Source organism: Patagioenas fasciata, chromosome 15 (genome assembly GCF_037038585.1).
Source record: "Patagioenas fasciata isolate bPatFas1 chromosome 15, bPatFas1.hap1, whole genome shotgun sequence".
NCBI classification, from domain to species: Eukaryota; Metazoa; Chordata; class Aves; order Columbiformes; family Columbidae; genus Patagioenas; species Patagioenas fasciata.
Genome location: NC_092534.1, coordinates 15,464,957 through 15,489,884, shown reverse-complemented (window position 1 = coordinate 15,489,884; position 24,928 = coordinate 15,464,957). Strand labels below are relative to the sequence as shown.

At 47.0% G+C, this 24,928-nt stretch overlaps 1 protein-coding gene across 6 annotated transcripts in view; it reads right to left on the bottom strand.

The window, feature by feature from the left end:
• Nucleotides 1-24,928, bottom strand: part of MAD1L1 (mitotic arrest deficient 1 like 1) — a 343,378-nt gene that overhangs the window by 155,662 nt on the left and 162,788 nt on the right. For all 6 annotated transcript variants that reach the window (XM_071814987.1, XM_065850520.2, XM_071814988.1 and 3 more), the window contains exons 15-16: nucleotides 12,183-12,271; nucleotides 4,407-4,497 (exon numbers count right to left, since the gene is read on the bottom strand). In XM_071814987.1, coding sequence (XP_071671088.1) covers nucleotides 4,407-4,497; nucleotides 12,183-12,271 — 180 coding nt within the window. The remainder of the gene's footprint in view (nucleotides 1-4,406; nucleotides 4,498-12,182; nucleotides 12,272-24,928) is intronic.

The following is a 24,928-nucleotide window of genomic DNA, read 5'->3' as shown; positions in this document are numbered from 1 at the left end:
TCTTTCTGAGCTCTTCGAGATAATGGGGAATGAATATGTATGAATAATATTGCGTTTTAATGAGTGCTGCTGTCATATTACTGACTGGCAGAAGAACTCAAACACAATTAGTTACTATTGTGTGACCAGGGGCATCACATTCAAAGTTGATCAGTGTAGAGTTTGTGTCAAATGAGCCAAACTCCCATTGTAGGGTCTCACCTGGTCCCTGGGACCCTCTGCTGGCTTTTTGTGCCCATGGTCATGTTCCCTTGACTACCAGCACCCACAGGTGATTCCTTTCACTCATAAACAAGCAAGAAAATAAAGATTCATTCCGTTTATGCTCATTAATACAGTGCCATACGCTCAAAAGGATTAGGCTGTTACCTTGGCTGGTGGACTAGAGGTGATTTTCAAGCCCAAACTCAGCGTAACAAACATCACCTCCCTGCCCTTTATTACAGATCCACTTAACTCTAACTGGAGTTTCGTTTTCCCCACCACCCAGCTGTGAACTAATGAGGAGGATCTCTAACTAGTCCTGCTCCCTCTCCAAGCATATGGATCCAATTAAGTCAAACTGCAGCTGATTTTAATCAATCTTTCTTGAAGCAGCCAAACTTGAAGAATCTCTTCTCCTTCAGCTCCAAGAGCAGAAGAGAGCAGGAAAGGCAGGAGATGGGATTTGCATAGGGAACACTTCACACCCGCCCGGCTGCCTGTAAACACAAGGCTCCTAGCAGTAGGAGATGCTAATTGAACACTGCTCACAACTCCTACCTCCCACTTTATCCAAAAAGCACTGATTGGATCAGTCTCTCTTCGTTCTTGGCACGGGGTTGCGTTTCCCCACCAGCAGCTCGGGGCAGACGGTCATTTCAGACAACTGAACAGACCAGATCTTGCACGGAAACCTCAGCCCACCCCAGGCCAAGCAGTAACTGTGCGTTTGCTTTCCTGGAAGCCGTTTTTGCTTCATCGAAAGGAAGACGGGGAGAGAAGAGGAGATAAAATTATCTGGTTAAACTGCTCTTTTTATATATTATTCGAATCCTTCTCTTAAGCCACACTTTGTATGTTTTTCTTAACAAAATGTCCTGGGGGGTGGGGATGCACCCTCAGCAGGGTGTCATTTCTCTACAGTCCCAACATTTCTGGTGTTTTTGTAACGTGAGGTTTTTATTAGCAGTAAAGACCTGACCGGTGAGGAACATCCACGCTAAAGTCTTTATACCAGTGAAGGAAAATCAATGCAGCCTGCAGCCAGGTGTCACGAGCCAAGGGGCTTTGGAAGGAGGCGTGTGTGGAGCTGGAAAGTGCCCTCGGCTGTAATTCAAGCTGTCCCCACGCACGCACGGCATACAAAGAGATGTCGGGTGTTCTGTACACTGCTGCGGATCGCTATCATTATCTCCGTTTCTTTATTTGCTAATACTGGGCTCGGGGAGCGTGAATCGCACACAAAAGCACCTTTCCGTGTGCTCGCTTGCCCTCTGGCCGGTCCGTCAGCGTCCTGTGGTTCACAAACTGGTTACCGGTGCCAGCAGCCGAAGCAGAGAGGAGCAAAAGTCATCTGCAGCACTCGGATACCGAAGGATGCGAGAGGCAAACATTTTTGAAGCTTTACTCCTTCCCACACATCAATACGGCCAAACATTGACATTTTTAGTTACCAAATATTAGCTGTATCTCCCTAGATTTCGTTCGCTGCACACGGCTCTGTGAACTCAACAGACTGCAGTCCAGTGTAAAGCAACCAAAGCCTTAATTCTACATCCCGTCTCTTCCAAATTCACAACTTTAATACACTCCTCCTATGTATCTTTCATTTAGTAGATACAATTCCAGAAATTATGAAGTTTTATTTTAAAAAAGGAGCCACAGAAGAAGATTTTTCAGAAATCACCCTCATCCGACCTTGTTTAATGACACCCCTACTTTCTCTTACACCTTTATTAGATTTGATCCCATCCTTTTCCCATGTTTGTAATTTCAGTCGTCTCTCTGTTCAGTAAATTTTTCCTGTGATTTCTGTATATGAAGCTTGTCTTGCCTTTTCATTTCCTTTCTGATAAAGATAAGTTAATTTTAACCCCCATTTCCCAGTGTTTTCTTTCAGAGATAGGAATAAATAACAAGTCAAACTAGCAATAGTACAGTGACCTGATCGGAGTGTATAACAGTATTTTCCGTGTATTTGCTCAGCACTGATAGAAGAGGTGAATTTCTAAGCTTATCCTTAATTTAGTGAGGTCCAACCATAAGGAACCTTCTTCCGATGTTTTTACAAAACAAGTCGTTCCAAGCTTGGCCTGTCAAGGTAATTGCCCTGTGAGTTGTGAGATGCTGACCATCCAGGTGGGCACACGCTGATCAATATGAACATGTTAGCATTCAGTTTTCATTTTGCTACATTTATGCTCTCTTCCCTACTCCTCCCCTTCTGGAGAAACTGCTTTTGGCAGCCAGTCCTCTGAGACACAGAGTGAGGAGCTAAGGAAAGGGAGCTGCTTACTGTTAAAGAATTAAAGCCATGGCCTCGCCACAGCAGATGGAAGAGCCTGAACACCCTAACTCACCTCACTAACCAGATTTCTCTTTCCCAGACCTGCTAAGCCAGGTGACCACCTTCCTTTTCCCACACCCACACGACACCTCATCCTCCCCATACAATTTCTACCTTGCTCTACCTCCCTGTTCTCCCTCCGCAAAGCTCCGACCTGCACAAAAACTGCATCCAAACAGCGAGCACATTTAACGAGACAGCTCATGGGATCCCATGAGGGCTTTCAAAGCCTTTTTGGTGATCAGCACAAGCCTTACTGTACAGTAGCTTTACCACTGTATGAAGGGCCCATCTTGTTCCTATCACCGTTGCTTTCCTGCCCTGTGAAAGCTCCGCTATCAAACTGTAGCTGTTGCTGATCTTCTCTGTTGAGGACCACAAGACAATTAGCAAGACAACACTAAAAGCTTTGGACTTTTCCTCTCTGAATGTGCAATTTGAAAAGCTTGGTGTTTTGGCATCCCGAGGGCAGTACGAACAAAGCGGAGCATCTTTAGATATCACGAAAGAAACAGGGAATTCCTCCGGTCAGGCCTTGCTGGCAAGCCAGCAGTCATCCTAAAACAACACTGGCAGATTGAATGTGACCTGAGTGAGCTGCAATCTGCTCTGAAACCAAAGCTGCTGTTGTGTTTGTTGGAGACCTGAGCATCCAAACACCAGCCCAAAGCTTTCATCTCCTCCTGATGACTGAAACCCAATTAAAGGCGAGGCGGGTGACAGGTTTCCCACTAAACGTGGCTCAGCAGAGCTGCTCAGCAGCTCTCAGCTCCCTGCTTTATCACAGCTGTCACCTCCCCTGTCTCTAGGAATTGGTAAGAAAATAAATAAATAAATAAATAGAATTTGATTTGCCTCTAATAGGTGTCAAGATAAAATCAATGGTCTGCCTGAAATCTGAGTAATTTAAAACCTGCAGGTTTTCTACCATGAAGCAATTTACACAAAAATGGAATAAGAAAAAAAAAATAAGAGACAAAGAAAGCAGAATTAAGAGAATGAAATGTTACAATGCTGAATTCTTCAGCGTATCGGAGAGAACAGAAGCGAGAGATAACACTGTTCGTTGTAGGATGGGCTTTGATTGAACAAAGAGACTCAGGTTCTTGTTTGCTCCAACACCTTTCAAACAGGAAACACTATAAAAGCTGGAAGCAAGTCCTGTGGCCCTCGGAAAGCTGCTCCCACCAGGAAAGCTGCTGAGCAGACAGGGCAGGGTGACACTTCACCCAGAGAAGAGCTCAACGCCTTCTGCCATATAAGACAGACCTACCTCAGGAAAAGGTAAAACGGCAAAAGAAACACATCCTTGCATCCTTCTGACTCCACACCTCCTGTATCTCGGTGTCTGTGCTCTGGAGACGCTGCTGTGTCATCTCCACAGCACTGATGCTTCCTGGCTTGGAGAACTCCTACCTAACCAAGCCACAAACCGGTGGTCTCTGTCTCCAGTGCTCATGGCAGTAGTGGAGCCTTCATCCTCTATGCGCTGCTAAGCTCTGCCTACACTCCTGCTTTGGCACAAATGAATGTCCAACAGACAACTTACAATAGTGGAGTTATTTAAAACTGAACAGTTTTTGAGGCTCCAAGAAGAAGAAGAAGAAGAGGTTCTAGGTAACAGAATCTAAAGAGACAACTGCATTTGTGTGATTGCATGTGACATCCAAACACCCCAGTAACACGGTCAGAGAGACCGGTGCGTGGATGTGGTTCACACAGGTTCTGCAAAATGCTTTGCCTGGGTTGCAGGAAGTGAAGTTGTGCGCTGTGAGAGTTCTGGCACATCTGGCAGAACAGCTGGGGCACATGGACCAGCTCAGGCTGTCAGGATGCTCTGGACCTCCCCATTTCCTACCTGCACAGTCAGCTTCTCCAGTTTCATCTCCAGGGATCTGTTCTCCTCCTCCAGTTTGCTGCGTTCAGCCTCCAGCTCCTCAATTTTCAGCCTGGAGAAGAAGGGAAAGTGAATAGACACTGTGACCCTGCACAAATAAGCAAGTAAAACATGACATCACACGCTATATCGGATTATTCCCGTATTCACTATCGCAAAGGTATAGTAACGAGGCCGTTCAGATATACGACAGGAAGATACAAGCTTGCATGATGAAAATAATTTTTAAAAGTATATTGAAAATATACAATTTGAATATAAAACAAAACTTTCTGAACCAGAGACTGAGTCTAGACCATCATGTTTAATAATCACCAGCAGCTAAGATCTCCACGACTGCATCAAATCTCTTTTCGATCTGATTTATACTTTTGGCCTTCGCACCACTGCTTGGCAGTAAGTTCCACAATTTAATTATGTGCCGTATGAAAAATTAGTTCATTTTGGTTTATGCTTCATATGTGATTATTTCACCAAGTGCCTGTTAGTGCTGCTGTGAAAAGTTGTGAATAATTGTCCCATACTCCCCTCTTCACACCACTGGAGAGGCCTCCTCTGTTATTTCCTGAAGAATCTCCATTTAATTTTAACTCACACCAAGGATTTTCCATATTTCTGACCTTTATTGCCCTTCCTTGTTCTCCTTCAAGTTTTCCGTAGACTTTTTGCTACGAGAAAAGCTGGAACTGCAAACAGTACTCTGATGGATTTGGGGGTATAACGAGGCTTTCTGCTCTGTTCTCAGCTTCTTTTCTGATAATCTCTAGAATTCAATTGGTGTTTTTAATTATTGAACATTACCTGATGTTTTTGGAAAGCTTCACAATAACGTAAGATCACTTTCTGGAGTGATAACGGCTCATTGGGAGCTCGCTATTGTGGGAGTAAAAGTAGAGGTGTTTTTTCTTAGCGCACAGGTTTTGCGACGACTGACACACAACTTCATTTCCCACCTCGAGCAGCATCATCAGATTCTTCTCAACAGTCTGGTATGCTGAAGAAGTTCATGTTTCATCAAATCTCACTCCACACAAACTCCTCTTTGCATTGGACAAATCTGCAATAAGAGCCATTTGAGAAGGCTCAGGCCTATATGGTCAATATGATATATTTGGCCTTTCGAAAAGCTTTGAGCCAAAGGTCACAAAGAAACTTGAGTCTGGTGGAATAAGACGAGAACCTCGCCCTGCACATGTTAGTAACTGTGCAACTCGTGCATATTAACGCTGCTGTTTGCATTCGTTTTTTTATCAGGATCCTTCTCCAGAATATTTTTAAAAAATTAATTATCTTGCTTGATAACCCTCACTTCTAAATGACCTAAAATTAAGCTGAGAATCCTTGCACCGTGACAAAATCAACGCGCCCATCTGCCAGTGTCCCCAGATTGTGCAACAGAAATCTCAGGTACAATGAAGAACTTGTTTCTCCTCTTCAGTGGGCAAGAGTTACAAACTTTTCCACAGAGGCTGGTTGATCTCCAACGTGTTCAGCACAGAAATGTCTCCTTTATAAATATGCAGCTTGAATTGCTTAAATTATTTGTAAGCCCGACCCCTGCTGGTAATTTTCAGATAGTATAAAATATCACCTTTTTTCACTCTCGGAAGCTTCTAACATGCCAAGGAATGGCTTTGAGCATTGTTCAGGCCATTAGAAAAGATCATCAGTGATTTCCAGAAGACACAAAGTAGCTGGGCTGGAGGATGCTGAAGAAGCAAGAGACTGAAAAGGTAGGAAAAAATGGAAATTCAAAATGGAATTAATGCTTTTAAGAGCGTGTGTTTCTAAATGGATTGGAGAAGAGGCCACAAGAAGAGCAACGTTTCTCTCCGAGGAACAACAGCGCAGCAGCTGCTGAAAGGTCAGAGCCAGACACGGGACTCTCGTCGGTCCTTTCTCCATACTTGACATGCTGAATTTTAATTTAGAACAAATTTCTCCCCATCCAGCCTCCCAAATAAGCTGCGATGTTGCCGTTATCTGCCTGTAGAACTCTCCGTGCAGAGGTTTAAGCTCAGCCCTCTTAGGTGCCCTTTAAGAATCTCTCACCAGAAAACACGAAGATCCGAGACACAAGTGAGCTGTAACGGGGAGGGTTAAGTGGTTACATTTTTGTGCTATTTCAGAGAATCATAGAACTATTTCAGTTGGAAGAGACCGTCAGGATCATCGAGTCCAACCATAACCCAACTCCAGCACTGAGCCGTGTCCAAAAGAACCTCATCTAAATGCCTTTTAAACCCCTCCAGGGATGGTGACTCCACCACTGCCCTGGGCAGCCTGTTCAATGTCCCACAGCCCTTTCTGTTAAGAAATCTTTCCTGATATCCAATCTAAACCTCCCCTGGTTCAACTTGAGGCCATTTCCTCTTGTCCTATCACTTGCTACTTGGGAGAAGAGACCAACCCCTCCAAGCTCCTTTCAGGCAGTTGCAGATGGCGGTACAGTCTCCCCTCAGCCTGCAATTTTAAGATTTAATAATTTGTTTGTGCCCTTTGTGCCTCATTGGAGAAAGAGCAGCGATTCAAAGCCCAGGGCACTCGTACATACCCGTACCAGGTATTTTGCGACTGGCAGCACATCAAGAGCACCTGTGAGTGCAGCTCAAGTTCACGGCTTGTCCTCGGGCTCGTCTCTCAGACACGTGTCCCACCCCAGCACCCCGGCTCTGGGGGACCCTCCTTCAGAATCACAGAGTGCTTGGGGTTGAAGAGACCTGGAAAGCCCATCCAGTGCAATCCCCCCATGGAGCAGGAACACCCAGCTGAGGTTCCACAGGAAGGTGTCCAGGCGGGTTTGAATGTCTGCACAGAAGGAGACTCCACAACCTCTCTGGGCAGCCTGGGCCAGGCTCTGGCACCACAAAGTAAAGAAGTTTCTCCTCATATTCAGATGGAACCTCCTGTGTTTCAGTCTGTGCCCGTTGCCCCTCATCCTGTCACTGGGCACCACTGAACAGTCTGGTCCATCCTCTTGACACCCACCCTTGAGATATTTATCAGCAATGGTAAAATCCCCTCTCAGCTTCTCTCCTCCAGGCTGAGCAGCCCTGGCTGAGTCTTTGCTCAGATGAAAGATGCTCCAGAGCCCTCAGCATCTTCACAGCCCGAAGGCAGAGCTGGAGATGCTGCTGAGCCCCGGGACACGGCAGCAACCCGCGCTCCGCTCTTCTCCATCAGCCACGGGACTCGCCACTTTCCCCGTGCTGTGGATCGGGAACATCGCTCTAACCTACGTGAACCAGAGAGGCTTTTAGGACTTATCCCTCTCCTAACCTATTTTTAACACTGTTAAGTGTCCTGGTTCTCCAGCGGGGAAGCACTGAGAACCATTAGCAAACAGTTTGTGCTATTCTAGCTTTGCTTTCCAGCCCTGGGGAACTCTTCCCAATGGCACAGAGAGAGAAGCAAGGGAAATCCTATCTATATATAAACACAGCAAAGCATTTGCAGCTGGTGGTTAAGATACGGCAGTCAAATATTGGAAAATATTTACTTGCTTGGCACTCCAATTTTTTTATTTATATAAACTCAGGTAGAGGGCCAACTGTGTGCTGTGTGCTGCTTCTGGATACGCCAGCACCCACAAACGCCAACCCAATGCGCGTTGCACCTTCTGCTCTCTCTGTCCGGGGACACCGGCATAAGTTATGTGATGCTATTTTGTCACCGATTTGCACACCTCAACTTGTTATGTATGGGGGTTTCTTTCAGGTAGGGAGAACAATCCACAATAAATTCAGGTGAGAGGCACAAAAAGCAGAGTACGGGAACATCTGGGTACAGCACAACCATCAATCAACTTAACATGTGGCCCGGAGTGAACGCTGGTGCCCATTTTAAGAGCGGCCTTGCAGCACGAGGAACGGACAAACACCAGTGACTTTCTGCAACACTGACACCGTCCTCGAGTTTCGTGACACAGGGAAAAATCATTCGGATTCATTTCTGGAAAATTTACCAACTTCTTCTCCATACGGGGGTCTGAAAACATGAAAATATTTAAACTCTGGCAAAGATCTCTTTGTAATTCTGGAAGACTTTTCCCTCACCAGCTACTGACAGCTTAGCCCAAAGGCTCCATGGGCACAAGGAAAATTGAAGCCACAAGAAGTCACAAGATCAAATTTAGTGCAAGAATACAGAGTCATTGGCATTTGCTCAGATATGTGGCTTTTCCCACTATTAAAAGCTGAGATTTATAATATATTGCCTCCACTGCATGTTTCACTGTCCCAAATTCAAGAGGCAACAAGAGGAAAAATAACAACCCTACAGCCTCAGGTGTCCTGAAATGACACTTGTGAGAATGAGGAGACATCCCACCATGGTTCAGTCCGCCCAAAACGCGCTGAGATGGTGAGTGATGGCTGCTAGAGAGAAAGGCCAGGCCGCTCCTGTTTGACAAAGGAAGAAGAGGGGAATCTGATTTTCAACAGCATCTCAGCGCTTCCAAAATCTCTCTCCATCCAGAGCTTTTCAGCCAAGTTAATCATTGACAACTCCTCACCATCACCCCTATATCTTTCTTTTATTTGCTTTTAATGTTCCCAGATGTGCTGTGTGACTGCGTGGGTATCGCCAAAGAGGACACGTCTCACGGAGGCCCCATCTGCGAAGAGGACATGGCCATGTGGAAAAGCTGTTGCTGAACAGGAACCTATTGAATGGAGCAGAAAATGTATGTGTTGGGAAGATGCTATTAAGGGATCCAGATGGCATTGAGATGGTGTTAGGAGCAGAGCAGACTGAATTCCAGCAAGTGTGACTAATAGGCATTGGCAAGGACATGAATTTCTTTTGAATTACTGTAACTCTACCCAGTCACTAAATCCACAGAAAACATTTAGGATTTAGTGGGGTTGCAGTTTGACAGCGGAAAGAAAAAGTTCAGATTTGTTCCAGCTGAAAAGGTCCTTCAGCTGTTGCCACTTAATTCTTTAGTGAAGTTCTTTTTAAATATATTACTTTTATTTATAGGGTCTGAAATGCGAGTTTCTGCACAGTTATCACCTTCCCTCTAAAGGCGCTAACGCCTCAATGCTCTCTGCTCTGCTCTACACCCCACAGGGCACGAACTCAACAGCGCAGCCACTTCTTCTTTCGTAATATCTGCAGAATATAAACAAATATGATTTCAGAGGGAGCAGCAAAAGTGTGAGAAATGGCAGCATTAGCACTGCCTTTTATTGTCTCTTCAGAAACGATGATGCTGGGAGAGAGTTTCACATTTAAAGTTATAAAAGGTCTGACGAAAGAGCACTTTGTTCTCAAGAGAAGGAGGAAAAACTGATAAAGTCTTTCAAGTTTCTGGCTGAAAATTTACTTTCCATACTAAAGAAAAATGAGACAAAAGATATATTTTTAAAAGCTCTCATTCACTCACAGGAGGTGAATACAGATTCAAAGGATTAATATGGATTTTTTTTTCCCCCTCCTTTGTGTCTCTCCCACTTTTGTTTCCAGATGTTAGGTTCTAACCATGGGGTGGATATGGAAACCCCTGGGGGCTCAGAGCCCAGCCCTGCTCTGCATGGTCCCCTCCACTGGCTCCTGCTGCTTCTCCTCCATTTGTGACAATGGCAGCTGGCCGGAGAGGCTGCGCTCAGCCAGGAGAGCAGACACATCGCACTGTGGGTTAATGGGATCTCAAAGACCACAGTAAACTACAGAAACGCAAACAGCTCCCTCATAAGCTCAAGAAGGACAGGGAACTGCTGGAGAGAGTCCAGCGCAGCCACCAAGATGCTGGAGGGAGTGGAGCATCTGCCGTGTGAGGAAAGGCTGAGGGAGCTGGGGCTCTGGAGCTGGAGAAGAGGAGACTGAGGGGGGACTCATTCATGGGGATCAATATGGAAAGGGGGAGTGTCAGGAGGATGGAGCCAGGCTCATCTCGGTGACAACCAGTGACAACTCCATCCCCATCGCCAAGAGCCTTCCGCAGTATGGAGTGGTCTGGACTGTGTGGCAGTCCAGCTGTGTCCCCCTACACACACTGCTCCTGAAGCTGCTCGGTTAATAGATGGCAAACGCTGCTCAGTGAAGATAAACACAGAGTAATGAGTCTTGGAGGTGAAAATAGACTGAACATCTCCTACATGAAAAGGTGCTGCAGCCTACGCCGACCCAGCGAGGGAGAGACCGAGGAGGTAGCGTAGAAACGCTCTGAAACCCTTCAGCGCCCAGAAGACAGCAAGGAGGGTGCTGGTTTACTGATAGACAGTCTAATATTAATCAGGAGTGACGGGTTTAATGTTCCTGAGGAGGTGGTGAGTGCTTCTGCAGCTGCCTAAACGTCAGCTTTGAGAGGGTCTAGTGTGCCTTAGCCAAGGGAAAACCTGCGTGAGCTCAGGTCAAACACACACCCACAATATGCAAAAGCAGGGGGAGACAGGTTTATCCCACTGAAAAAGGGAAGCCACAGCATATTACCCTCTATCAGAACTCAAACATATGATAGAGTGAAAAAAGGGAGATGTATGTCTTGGGTTTTCAGAACTGCTACACCACCCTGAGGGAGCTACACTCCAGGAATAAGTCCCTAAGATTAGGTGTACAGCCCTAAAACGTAACGCAGCAGCTCAGCTGAACATGTGTTGTTTTCAAACACCTCCCTTTGCTACAGCGCTGGGCTTTCAGAGCCGAAAACAAGCTCCAGAGGGAAAGCACAAGAGCAAAATCATCATGTACAGGCCAGTCATTTCTGCTTTCTGCAAGATTCCGCTTGCTGCAACATCTTGCTTTCAGTCATAAGAGGCAGTAATGCTTTATAGTGATGGAGCTGAAAATATAAAAGAATTAAGAAACAAAACCCCAGCCAATGTCTCACATCAGCTGAGAATAAAAAAGCTCGGCCTGTCAAGATCTGATTTGTGCAGCTTAAATAAAAGGAACTTTATTAAACATTCAGAAACCGACGAACTTTTCTGTGCTTGGTATTTCTTGTGTCACCCGCTTTGGAATGGAAGCTGTAAATGCTTTAATAAATACATGTAAAGGTTGTCTAGCTTCACTGTACCTTTTGTAAACGCTCATGTATCCTCTGCTGAAATGCTGTTTTGTAACTTCCCTTTTACTGGAATCACAACGGGCACCCCCCTGCCATCTGCAGCAATGTGCCAGGGGAAACATCCCTCTTTTATCTCCAGCACTACACCCACATCAGTTTTACAGAAGCTGGATTCTAAACCTCTTTACACACATGTCAGCATCCTGTATTTACAGTCGAGATTTGGTCAAAATAAGAAACAAAGAGGAAAGAAATTCAGCAGCGGGAATAGTGACACATGAGCCCATCTTATAAGTTGAGTGCAAGAGACCCCAGACATTAAAAGAAGAGCCTGCAGCCCCCCAAAAGATGGAAAAACTTATAAAGTATCTAAACGCAGGAAAAATCAGGGGCTGCGGCTTTCTGTTAATGCTTCGTGGATTTCTCCTGTCCATAAAAGCTGGTGGGAAAGTAAAAAGCATGCTCAGGAGAACATCCTGCTTCAGAAAGACAAGGAAAACACATTCTGATTGATGCTGCCATGCTGCTCCCTGAATAGCAGGCAGCCTATGGACATAGGCAATCTATGCACATATGCATTGTAGCACGGTGTGGTCCTGTACCTGGTGCTCTACCACGAGATGGCAATAACCCAAACAAGCAGCGAAACCACGCCGGGCATCCCCCTTTCCATCAGTTCCACTGAAAATAGCAGAACTTCTCAGCCTTCCGAGCGCTCTGCCTACCTGAGTGTGTCAACCTCCTCCTTGGTGATGACGGTGCTTTGCTCAGCTGTGCTCTCTTGAGACTTCAGGACCTTCATCTCCACCTCCAGCTGCACAGGAGAAAAGCCATTAGTTCCTTCAGTACTAATAAGGGGGACACATGAACAGCAAAGGGAGGAGGAGGAGATCATGATGTTCTGCACAGTTCAGACCTTTCTCAGGATACCGATGTGAAGCACAACTGCTCATGTGTTGAGTGTCAAAACCTCAGTTAAGCCTGGTTCCCTTTGCAATCCCTTTTGCCTTCCCCACATTTTCTCCAAGGTGGATGTGGCACAGAAAGTTGATCATTTCTAAGCAGAGCTTCTGCTTCTCTTCCAGACACTTCCCCAACCCGTCCCCCACGGGTAATGGGATGCAGAGAATTATCTGTGTGGTGTTAGGAGCTCGCTGGTACCCGAGGTTCAGTATTGACAGTTCAACCTCATTTAGCTCCAGTTCCTCCCCAGAAGAAATGAACCACAGGATTACGCTGTCTTGTCCAGCACAACTCTGAGACACAGACATTGAATCCAAAAGACTGGGGAATATTTCCAGTGCTTTACAATACACACTTCTGGCTCCGGCGGCTCAGGTAGCTCTGGCGGAACAAACAATTTCTGTCTCTGGCATTGCTGGGGAAGGAACTCGCAAAAAAGTACCTCAAAACTCCACGGACATGGAAAACTGATGAGAAACTTCTTACCCAAACTCCGCCATTCCCAGGTTCCCTGACTTACGGGAATCTGTATCCCCAATTTAGCTATCAAGACAGTGCACAGATTGATAAACGACATATGTTACTTGTTTCTAAACCTCTCAGAAAATGATTTATTATGAAGTGTAAGCAGAGACAAACTACCCGGAGATACTCAAACGTCTGTTCCAACACCATCTCCCGGCTTAGACCTCCTTCACACTCCTCCTCCAGATTTCGGATTTCATTTTGTCATCTTTTAGCACCTGGCGACTAATTCCCCTAATAAATCTATTGACAGAAACTACTTTTCACTCAGGAGGAAAACAATAAGCAAACCAGCCCTAATTACACACGCAAAACTTCTGACTGCAGAGAGTCGAGTGCTCAGCATCAGGGAAACAACCCATGAACACATGATTTCCTCCAACAGCGCCCACTGGGCTTGTAGAGCAAAACCCCATGGCAAGGGCGAACTGCCGGCAAAGACAGCGAGCTGGCAGAACCTCCCCAGTTTGACAAGAGGAGCATATTGATGTATATTGCTCAGCCAGAACCGATAGTCTGACATTCTGCCTCTCTGCCCTTCCAGGCTCACCAGAAAAGACAGCCTGGCAGCACCGGCAGCAGGAACAGGCGGAAAAGGATGGTTGGGTTATTCTCCCTCCCCTTTCTGATACCATGGTGTCCTGGTTTTGTTGAAAAACAAGTTTCTCTTTTAGTGAATTTGCCTGTCAGCTAAAGACTTCATATTAGCTGTGTTTTCCTGGAGAACCAGACACATGTTTTGGTGAACATAGCAATGGAATGGAAACTTATTGATAAGCATGGATGGACATCTCGCGAAAGGGGTGAGGAGAAACTGGTGCCCAAGAAACTGTCTATAACATTCCATTCACATGAATACTTCATATAAAAGTGGGAGATCACAAGGATCTCATCCCTTTTCCCTTTTTCCCTTCTGCTTATGACCGACATTAGGAGAGGACCTTGCTGGTTGTCCCTGTGAACTGAGGCCCAGTGAGAGACTGAATCCAGCTCCAGTTGGCTGCAGAGTCCAATCCAGGACTTTGGGTGCTGGCTCTGCAGTTGCTGAGACTTTCAAGATTGGTTTTGTATATTTTGTATTATTTTCTCTATTCTTATTAGTAGCATTAATCAAACATCTTAAATTTTTCCAACTCTCTTTTCTCTGTCCTTCTTTCCCTCCCGATCGCCTGTCCTGAGTGGGAAGGGGGGAGAGGGAGGGGCAAAAAGGGGAATTGGCAGGGGGGGGAGAGGAGGTTAACAATACATCTGCCAGGGTCTTATTGTCACCCCGCAATCTTAACCCTCGACACATGGGATGAAGCAGAAGAGCAAGGGTCAAACAAGGTTTTAGCCAAATTTCCCCCAGCACCCCAAACCCTATGTTCCCCTCCTGCCTGTCAAAAGGCACCCAGGAAGGGAAAAATAAGCAAAGGCCCACCTGCATCATCAGGCTGTACAAATGTTAATGTATATTAGCCGCCTGATAAGATTATCACAGCCAGAAATGCTTCCCTCAATTTTCTGATTACTGAGCTTATCTCTCCCAGCTCAGCCCATCACAGATGGTTGGGGATAAAGCAAGCACACCAGATAATTCCAGGAATGTGAATAAAAGGTACCGGGACAAGGAGCGCGCTTCAATTCCAATCTACTTCTAGCAGGAAAACACTCATTATATCTCCCGTTCCCCGCGCCTGCTGAAGCCTGGATGTATTTGCTGTTTCAGAGCTTTGCGCTGCTTCTGGACTGCGGGTGGACAGCACTTGAAGACGGAAGGGCTGGTAAATATGTTATTTATCATCGGCTAAGCAGGCTCAGCCTTGAGTCCAACAGCCACCTGCTCAGCGACACGAGCAGATAAATCACGGTCACCTTCTCGGGGGAGAAGGGAGGACGGAGGGGGTGGGCGAGTCATTTGCTGTTGTGATCTGGGGTCTCTTGTGTTGGCTGCAAAAGAATGGGGTGTGTAATGGGAAAAGGAGACGGGCGAGCGGCCGCAAACGCACTCAAGCAGATGCTGCCGTGGAAAGCACCAGCGCGGGTCTCGCCTGATATACAGCGGTGACACATTAGTGCCGGGACGCTCAGGAGCGGCGTGATGAGACTCAGCTGGGTGTCTGAGAACGAGCCATGGAAGGGGAATGAGGAGGGAAGGGCACAGGGGGCGCAAAGGCATTTTTATGTCATTTCTGTGTCCTCCCAATTTTCAAGCACCAAAACTGGACTGAAAACTTGATGAGCCTGAGATGAGAATAGAGGGGAGGGAATGGGGATTTCTTTAGAGATGAAACTGGCTTGAGAGCTTATATGTTGACACGGGCCGGCTTTTCTCAACTAGGATTCAAACCACTGCAGAGTTCCAAGTTCAGGCCACAGCACAACTTTATGCCACAGAAAATTATTGCCATTAAAACCTCGTTAATCACTTATTTAAAAAAAAAAAAAAGTAAAAGGGTTAAGGTATTAAGTATTTCATTTTAAATATGCAGCTTGTTTCCTTGAATTGTTTAGGTTTCAGTAAGGAAAATATCCCTGCCTGCCAGTCTCACAGAAGATATGAGAAGTGTTATTTATGTCTTTTCCAGGGCAAAAAGAAAAAGGGTGAGTGTCAGGAGGATGGAGCCAGGCTCTTCTCGGTGACAACCAGTGACAGGACAAGGGGTAATGGGTAGAAACTGGAACACAGGAGGTTCCACTTAAATATGAGAAGAAACTTGTTCCCGGTGAGGGTGGCAGAGCCTGGCCCAGGCTGCCCAGGGAGGTTGTGGAGTCTCCTTCTCTGCAGACATTCAAACCCGCCTGGACCCCTTCCTGTGGAACCTCAGCTGGGTGTTCCTGCTCCATGGGGGATTGCACTGGATGAGCTTTCCAGGTCGCTTCAGTCCCTCACACTCTGTGATTCTGTGATCGAGGTTACTGAGACCATTCCCTTCGACAGCTGCTCAGGAGAGCTCTGGGGACCAGGTGTTAAACACAAAATGTCTCGCCGTGGTAGCAGTTTGTCCCTTCCTGTCCACTTGTCCTTTACCAGTGGCCTCGAGAAGGGACCAGTAGAGGAAAAGCCAATCTCCTCTTGCTGTTTTCTCTGCCCAAGTCCCATCATATCCCTTTTCCTCAGTTAATTTCCAGTCCTCGTCTCCCCTGCTCACCACACACCACTTTTAGTGGGCATTTTTTCTGCTTTTTGAACTAACTCAACATTCCTGCCTAAACTCTCCCAATTTTTAACCATAATTCTATATAACTGGCTGAGTTAAACTTTTATTACTTTGAATACATTAAACTAGCAGAAGCCATTACCCAGCAGAGAGGGGTAAAGGGCTGCTCAAATTACAGCTCATTGCCGTGTTCCCCCATTCAGCACCGAATGACCCAGGTCAGGCTTGGATCCTTTAGCTCTCTTTTATGTTATCTGGCTGTTTTAACTGGCACCGAGAGCAGAGAGAGAACATTGTCCTGAAATACAGCGCTGCATCTCTTACCCTGAAAACTGCACAAGAGGGACCCAAGTACCTGCAGCTTCTGCAGGAGCTTCAGCGTTAATACCCCCCAGGACCAGACCCGGCGACAGCCCCACTGTACAGAGCACATTAGCGACCTGGAAAGAAACCAAGCTATTATTTTAATTTATCTTTTTTTCAAGTTATCCAAGGCTTTTATGATGCTGGAATAACGAGTAACATCAGAGCCTGCGACTTGTGAATAAAACATATCAACAGGTACTTAACATTATGACTGTGTGATGTTCTTTTCTCAGAATATACTGAAGCCTCTTGCTCTCAACCTAAAATGATCCTGTTTATCCCAAAACCTTTTCTGCTCTCAGTTCATAAGCATGAATTTCCATCCAGCCTTATTGCTCTCAATAGAAAGTGATTAGGACTCATCCAGCACACAGAATAATTTAGAATGTCCACTTCCACAAAGATGTAAGTACCTCAAAATATGAAATGCAAACGCTTTTTCCAAAATAGGTACTGTCAACATTACTTACAAACTGAGAAAGAGAGGAAGGAAGGACGTGGACAGATTTCCACTAGTGTTCCATTACATGAAACATCGTTCTCCTTCCAGCCGTACTTCTAAACCTGCCTGGACAGGACTTCAAGATGGTCGTTCTCCTCCAAGCATCAATGACATGGCAAACACCCACAGCAGCCTCAGAAACATGCCCTGAACCTCTTGTATTTCAGTTTGAACCCATTGCCCCTTGTCCTGTCATTGACTGTCACCGAGAAGAGCCTGGCTCCATTCTCCTGACACTGCCCCTTTCCATATTGATCCCCATGAATGAGTCCCCCCTCAGTCTCCTCTTCTCCAGCTCCAGAGCCCCAGCTCCCTCAGCCTTTCCTCACACAGGAGATGCTCCACTCCCTTCAGCATCTTGGTGGCTGCGCTGGACTCTCTCCAGCAGTTCCCTGTCCTTCTGGAACTGAGGGGCCACAACTGGACACAATATTCCAGGTGTGGTCTCCCCAGGGCAGAGCAGAGGGGCAGGAGAACCTCTCTGACCTACTGACCACCCCCTTCTAACCCACCCCAGGTACCATTGGCCTTCCTGGCCACGAGGGCCCAGTGCTGGCTCATGGTCACCCTGCTGTCCCCAGGATCCCCAGGTCCCTTTCCCCTACACTGCCCTCCAACAGCTCATTCCCCAGCTCATACTGGCGACAAATCATGAAGACAAACCTTTCCAAAGCAGGTACTGACCTACCGCCCACATCCCATCTTCAGGATGAGACAGGACTTCAACCAACCACCCTTGAAAACCAGAGTTATGAACTTGTGAAAATTTTAACACACTGCTTAAAGTAACAACCAAACCTCTGCTCAGCTGCCTCATTTGGGTAGTAAAGGACTCAAAGATAAAGTATTTCAACTCACTGCTAATGTTAGGGTTTGCATGTTGAAAAAAAGGAGGCGGTTCATTCGCCCACATCATGTACACGTATTGCAGAGAACACACGCTGGAGACATACAGCTATTATTTGAATAACGAGTGCATTTTAGTGAGGGGCTGATACAGCAATCGTACCCTGATGGAGTGTGTCTGTACGTCATTCAGCATCCTTGGAACTGTAAAACGCAGGAAATGCTGAATCCATTATAAATGTCTAAAGGTTTATTTAACAATGGGCTGATGCAACATCCTTTGAAAGGCCTTCCTCAGCAAAAGAGCTGATTTTAAAAGGCAAAGATAAATAGGAACCGAACTGCATGGGGCCGGCACGGAAAGCTGAATTGAGAGGTTGTGTTTGACTACAAGTCTCAACACAATTCAAGAAGCAATTTAAATACATAAATATTTAAATGTACGAATATCAAGCAGACTTGTAAAGGAAGAGCGTGCACTAAAACAGACAAGAACAGAGAAATGGGACCCTGAGGATGACCCATACGCCGAGGTTTGGAGACAGCCAAACTACCGTTCCGCAGGAGCTCAATACGCCAGTTATTCCAGTGATGCTGCTTGTGCTTCTCGCCAAAGGATGTCGGAGCGACTGAGGATGGGATTTGCCTCTCTTTCCACTGAGCACGGCAAGCGTGGTCACCTCCTGTTGCCTACAAGCTCATAAATCTGGTGTCGGGACAGAAATCAAACGCACACAAACACCAGTGAGCTTAATGTGGGTGTGCGGCAACATCACGAGGTAGCGAGACAGTGTGCTGAGCGCTTCCATCCATCATCCCGCTCAGCAAAAGCGGGATCGCCTCTTCCACGTGCTCAACACACTGATGGGCTGCTCCCCAAAACACGTGCAGCACTAAGCCTATTTCTCAGAGAACTTCATTCTTCTTCAAAGGAACGGGCCAATACTTGCAATCCAGAATATTACCTGTCATTTAGAAACAGGCTAAGCAGTCCAGGATTAGTTGGCACATTCTCTTGGGGAAATTAATCCGTGATGCTATTGCAAAGTAAAAGCAATAAAGGCAAAGGAAATCAGAGATTCAATAAAAAGTGGTTTAGAACTACCTATTTCCTACTTGGTTGAATAATTTTTTCTCTTTAAAGATAAAGCCGAGATGGATCAGAGTTGCCAGTCTCTACAGGTTATCCAATGTGTAACAAACTTGATGTGCTTTTATCACTGAGAAGACAGGGCTAAAAGCAACCTTTGAGCAAACACTTTCCTAAAAATGTACTCATGCATATATATTATTGAAGATACACACAAACTGGGAAATGGACATATGCTGACTTGTGCTTCTCTCCAGTACCGTCTGGATTGCAGCTTTTCTCCTCCCGTTGCAGTAAAAAGAGAGCAATTTTTCAAGTTTATACCGAATGTCATTCCATTTCATTTCCAAATATAATCTCCCAGAGAGAAGGTTTGCTTGTCCTATTTCCAATCTCTAAAGTTAATAAACAAATTTATATTCCTTTCTCCCACTCGCTCTCCTAAATTAAGAGGCGTAATTACTAGGAACGCTTGCTACAAACGAACGGAGCGCCAGGGGAGAAGGAGCTGTCAGCGCCGGACGCTGAGCAGCCGCGCTCCTCTCGCTCCCATCCCCGGAGGATCCTGCTTAGGAGGCAGTTTCTGTCTTTCCTATCAGCAGGAGCAGCTCACAAGCAGGAGCGGCCACCGATTCCTTCCCAGGCAGGACAATCATAAGGAACAAATCACAAAATTTACTTCAGCCCACCAACGAGCCGCTGGTGCTCGCAAGGATCCTTCCGAATTCACAATCTGCCTCTCCCCGCTCCTGCCATCAGGCTGCCCTAATGAGAAACGTAGATCTGCAATCTCCCGTGTGGGGAAAGGCTGAGGGAGCTGGGGCTCTGGAGCTGGAGGAGACTGAGGGGGGACTTATTCCTGGGGATCAATATGGAAAGGGGCAGTGTCAGGAGGATGGAGCCAGGCTCTTCTGGGTGACAACCAGTGACAGGACAAGGGGCAATGGGTGCAAACTGGAACACAGGAGGTTCCACTTAAAGATGAGAAGAAACTTGTTCCTGGTGAGGGTGTCAGAGCCTGGCCCAGGCTGCCCAGGGGGCTGTGGAGTCTCCTTCTCTGCAGACATTCAAACCCGCCTGGACCCCTTCCTGTGGAACCTCAGCTGGGTGTTCCTGCTCCATGGGGGGATTGCACTGGATGAGCTTTCCAGGGCCCTTCAACCCCTGACACTCTGGGATTCTGTGATCTCAAAATTCAGCCCCAGTCTCATCCCTCTCTCCACCCCCCATCTCCAGCACCCTCTCAAAAGGAAGATTGATTATTATAATCAGACTTAGCTCTGACACAGCATTTGCATTTTGAAAGCACAGCACAGTCATTAACTAATTCATCTACCCCAAGGGAGCCCTAACGAGCTTTCACCTCTCTCCCCTCTGGCTCCCAATCTGCAGGCAGTCACAGCTTCTCTTCAGTCACCCCCTCTATACACTGCACTGCACAAGCGCTGTTGCTGAAACTCCAGACAAGCTCAGGGAGCCAAATTCAGTCCTGCTGCAAAGGAACCGCTCTGCTGCTTGCAGGGGAAGGGGACGAATGCACAGACACCCTGTTTTAACCAGTTTTCCTAAGGTTTCCATATGCAATCACAATGGTATCAGCTATTACAGAAAACAGCTTCTGATCCACAAAATAAGACCAGTGCCACAGGGGTCCCAAAATTACCACCCTCCCGTTTGAGCAGCATCAACCACGAGCCTTGGCTGCATTCCCAGCTGCGAGCATGTGAAGAAGGAAGCATCACCTATCACACCCTCCAACCCCTCTGCCCATCCAACCAGCTCTTCCCCAAACATCTACAACAAAACCCAGCAGCTTTGAACAGCCTGAATGTCCCACCTGACCCATTCAGTGTGATATTCAGGGTCCTTTTTACCCACACGTGGTATATACAAAACCACACACAGGCTCTGGAAGGAGCTTGTCCTTCTGTTTGAAGAGCACATGCTCTGCTGATGTCCGAAGGCAACTGCCCTGGTCACCAGCACAGACTCCATGCCAACTGCAAGTAACGTGCAACACCAGCCATCGTGCGGGTACCGACTTAGGATGGTTTCGACAGTTCTGTCTTCTTGCGCTTCGTTCCCCTCTTTATGCCGTATTTACTTCTTTCTGGTACTCGAGATGGGTGCAAGATGCGACAGTTTGGGAAGAAGCACCACTGGGCATTCCAGCAGCACGGAAGCTGGCTCAGAGCTTACGTTGAACAAAACTGGAAAGTTCGAGGGGAAAGGGGAGCAAATACCCTGTGCAAGAGACTCACTGAGCAAGGGAACCGCAGATGCTAATTTAGACCCACGGGTTTATTTGAGTATAATTACGTATTTCAACTCTCGCTTCCAGAGGAAGGAGCAGACGAGGAATCTCTTCCTCTCCACCTTGTGCAGCCCTGTCCTGTCTGGGCACCACTATGAGACATCACCATGACAGGACAGCAGAAACCCCCAACAGCTCCACATCCAAAACACCTCTCTTAGCTCTAACAGCTCATTCTGAAGGATCACCTCATTTCCATGTTCATTCAGCTCAGAGCCTCTCTGCTGTTATCAGCTTCGCTCCACCACTTTTACCAGCACGTAGATGACTGTTTCTTTTAATTACTACCAAAAGCTCCTCCCACCAGAGAGAGCAAAACAGCTGGTGTCTACCAAGAGAAGGAAACTCCAGAGTAATTAGCTTTAAATGGCTGACACCTCCTACCCATTACTCCCGGTTAGAGCAGCAAAACACTGAATAACAGTCCCTTTAGGGAGCCTGTCAAGGTGTGGGACTGAATGTGCCGCAGCCGCTGGCGCAGTGGAGTTGTCTGCTCTCGAGAAGAACATCTCACAGGTCACTTCTTTCACGCAGGAGTTGGTGTTTTTCCTAGGGGCAAGTCTTCTGGCAGCTGTAATTCACGTGCAAAGCAACAAATAAATGTGCAAAGATGTCATACTTCCTCTGTACAAAGTTTGAATGCAGTTGGTTTCCTGCAAATACACCCTCAAGGAGTTTCTGGAGCTTTCAGCCAACAGTTCTTATTAAATGGTGGTTTGTCATCCCAACTCTCGTCCCCAATATCAGTCTTCTTGTTGGAAAGTCATCACATAATAAGCAGTCAGAGATGAATCTATTCATTTCACTGACCACCCAGGAAAATCAAAGGGAAAAGAGGAATCTAACACCCGTTTTTGTTCCTTCATCTCCAAACATAAACACAGTGGAATCAATGTCTGTTTAATGCTGTAAGACAGCAAAGGAGCCTCCACTGAGTGCTAGACTTGAAAATTGCACTTAATCCTCTTGCTCCGGCTCACAGGGAAGGACCCCAGCCGGTACTTCACCACGCTTCGAAAAACCGCTCTCTCCCTCCCAACGCACCTCCAGCCCAGATCTGCAGTTCACCGCAGCCGGGAGCCCCGTTTTCCAGCACGTCGCGGCAGAGAGAGGGACGGCGAGGGGGACCAGCAGGATTTCACGCTCAAGGTGCTTTCTGAGCTCCCAGAGATGGGAAACGTGAGGATGGGGCAGGGGATCCAGCTGCGGGAAAGCAGCAGCTCCCTCGGCAGAACCTCCCAGAGCCTTCAGGAAAACGGCACATCACAGAATCACAGAATCCCAGAGTAAATGTCAGGGGTTGAAGGGACCTGGAAAGCTCATCCAGTGCAATCCCCCCATGGAGCTGGAACACCCAGCTGAGGTTCCACAGGAAGGGGTGCAGGCGGGTTTGAATGTCTGCAGAGAAGGAGACTCCACAGCCTCCCTGGGCAGCCTGGGCCAGGCTCTGCCACCCTCACCATGATCAAATTTCTTCTCATATTTAAGTGGAACCTCTTGTGTTCCAGTTTGCACCCATTACCCCTTGTCCTACCATTGGTTGTCACTGAGAAGAGCCTGGCTCCATCCTCCTCACACTCACCCTTTATATATTTACAAATATATAAAATACTTGGAGAAGTCTTGTTGCCCAAACCCTTCCCCAAAGAACAGGCTAAGAAAGGCAGATTTAAGGTTTTCTAGCTAAACAACCCATCCTCAGGCCCTCATGCAGCAACAAGCAGAGACTTTTAATGCATAAGAAGTAGGAAATGTCTCTCCTAGTGCCAAAAAGCAAAGGTTACAGGGCCCTGCCAAGACCACTCCGACCATTTTAGCCTCTCGGGGTTACGCCTGTGGTTCCCTTCAGCTGCCAGCTGCAATCGCGGAATGAAAAGCAAAAAGCAATTCCCTCTCAAATACCATGTGTCCAGTTCTGGTGCCAAAACAGAAACGTGGCATTTTAACCTTTGGTGAACATGTTCCTGCTGCCACTAACAACAAGCTCCGAGGTGCAGCTTGGAGGGGAGGGAAGGTGTAATGGATGCGTGGTGGTGACACGAGCACTGAATAGAGCATCAACAGGACAGGGCCTGGCAGGAGCTCCATTTTGTACAGCCAGTCTTTAGCGCTTCATGAAATATTCATAAATAAGTTAAAATTCTCCTGACAAGCTAGATCCTGTAATACAACAAAGAGTTGTCAGCCTCAATTAAGCGATTCCAAAGAGGCAGGGTGCTACCATTCATTATTCACCAAGAGGTCATCGGAAAAATTCTGCTCTATGATCCCCTTGTCTCTGCGGATAAATGAGGTTCCGCAGGTCCTGCTGGAGGCCTCTGCTGTCCTGAGAGCGGCTCAGAGACCCCAGCCTGCACCAGCACCCGGCCCAGCACCCAAAAGCAAAAACCACCAGGAACAAGCTCTGCTAAGGACGCACACACAGAAAGACTGAAAACAAAACGAATAACACAGCAAGCTGACGAGGCTGTAAGAGCAAGGACTAAGGCAGTCTTGAAACACCATGGTTTTATAAGCTTTTCTCTCCCTTTTTTACACACAAAGCCAGGCCTGGGCGAGAAGAAAAGTATCCAGCAGCCTTTGATCTGCAGGCACGACCGGTGCGTGTGCCCTCAACGCTCCCTTAGATCCCATTGCTAGAGACCTTCTCATCCTCCCTCTTGCTCAGGATAAACTGCACCTGCAGAATTGCATTTCTTGCATCAGATCTCTCAGGCCGCTCCTCTTCTGATGCAGGTACAACTTCCCGGGACTGTGAACGCAGGAGCAAACCGGTCTCCATCCCTGTCACAAGCACGTTGGAGATGAAAGATGAGTTTGTCCCATCCGAGCATGCCTGTTCAACAGAACAAGCCCTCCTCGCCCTCACTGGACACGCATGTTCTTTCTACAGCTTCTCCAAGCCGCCTTTTAGGCAGGGCAGAAAAAAGGGAGCAGAAATTACTGAACCTAGAGGTATGCAGGACCTCTTACCCTATCTTCCCCTACCTCTCCGAGAGCACCTGCACCCTCCAGGAAATTTTAGTTCAACTAAATCAAACCACGTGAGTCTGAGGTAGCCTAAAAACTTCTCACAGACTCTGCGGGTGGATGCAGCCTGAAAAAGCACAAGACTTGCATGCATATTATTTGTGCCTTTTGTACCTCGAGGCTGTGGCTCTCATAATACCCCTGTCCCAGTCGTTTTATTTTACCAAGTAACTCAGTATAACTCGGATTTGACATTAACAACAGCAACACTGACAACAGGACTGCTCTAATCACAGCACCGCAGCGTGCTCTGCACAGAAAAACAATTCATCTTCGTCCTCTGCTCCATAACTGAAGGGAAAAAGCCCGACCTCCTTCTTTTCCCCTAGTTATAATCCTGCAATGCAAAGGTGAAAACACGTTATCAGCTCTCAGCCTATTTCTGGGTTAAAGCGGAGCCCTCGCTATCATCCTTTAGCAGAAAGCAACCCATGGTGCTTGTCAGGTTTTCCCCGTACACCTGTAGCATGGAGGCTTTTCCAGATGATGGGCTGAGAATTACATCATTGTCCATACATCCCATGTGAATCGGACTTGCTACTCAGTTTTGGGTGAACACCTGTCCCCGGGGAGCCCCATAGGAGCAGCAGTAGGGGGGCAGCTCCGGTTCCTCTTGTCAAATCCCAACCCCATGTCTGCTGTTATTACCTTTGATGAGAAAATGAAAACAGTCCCGTCGAAACCAAACGGCGCTG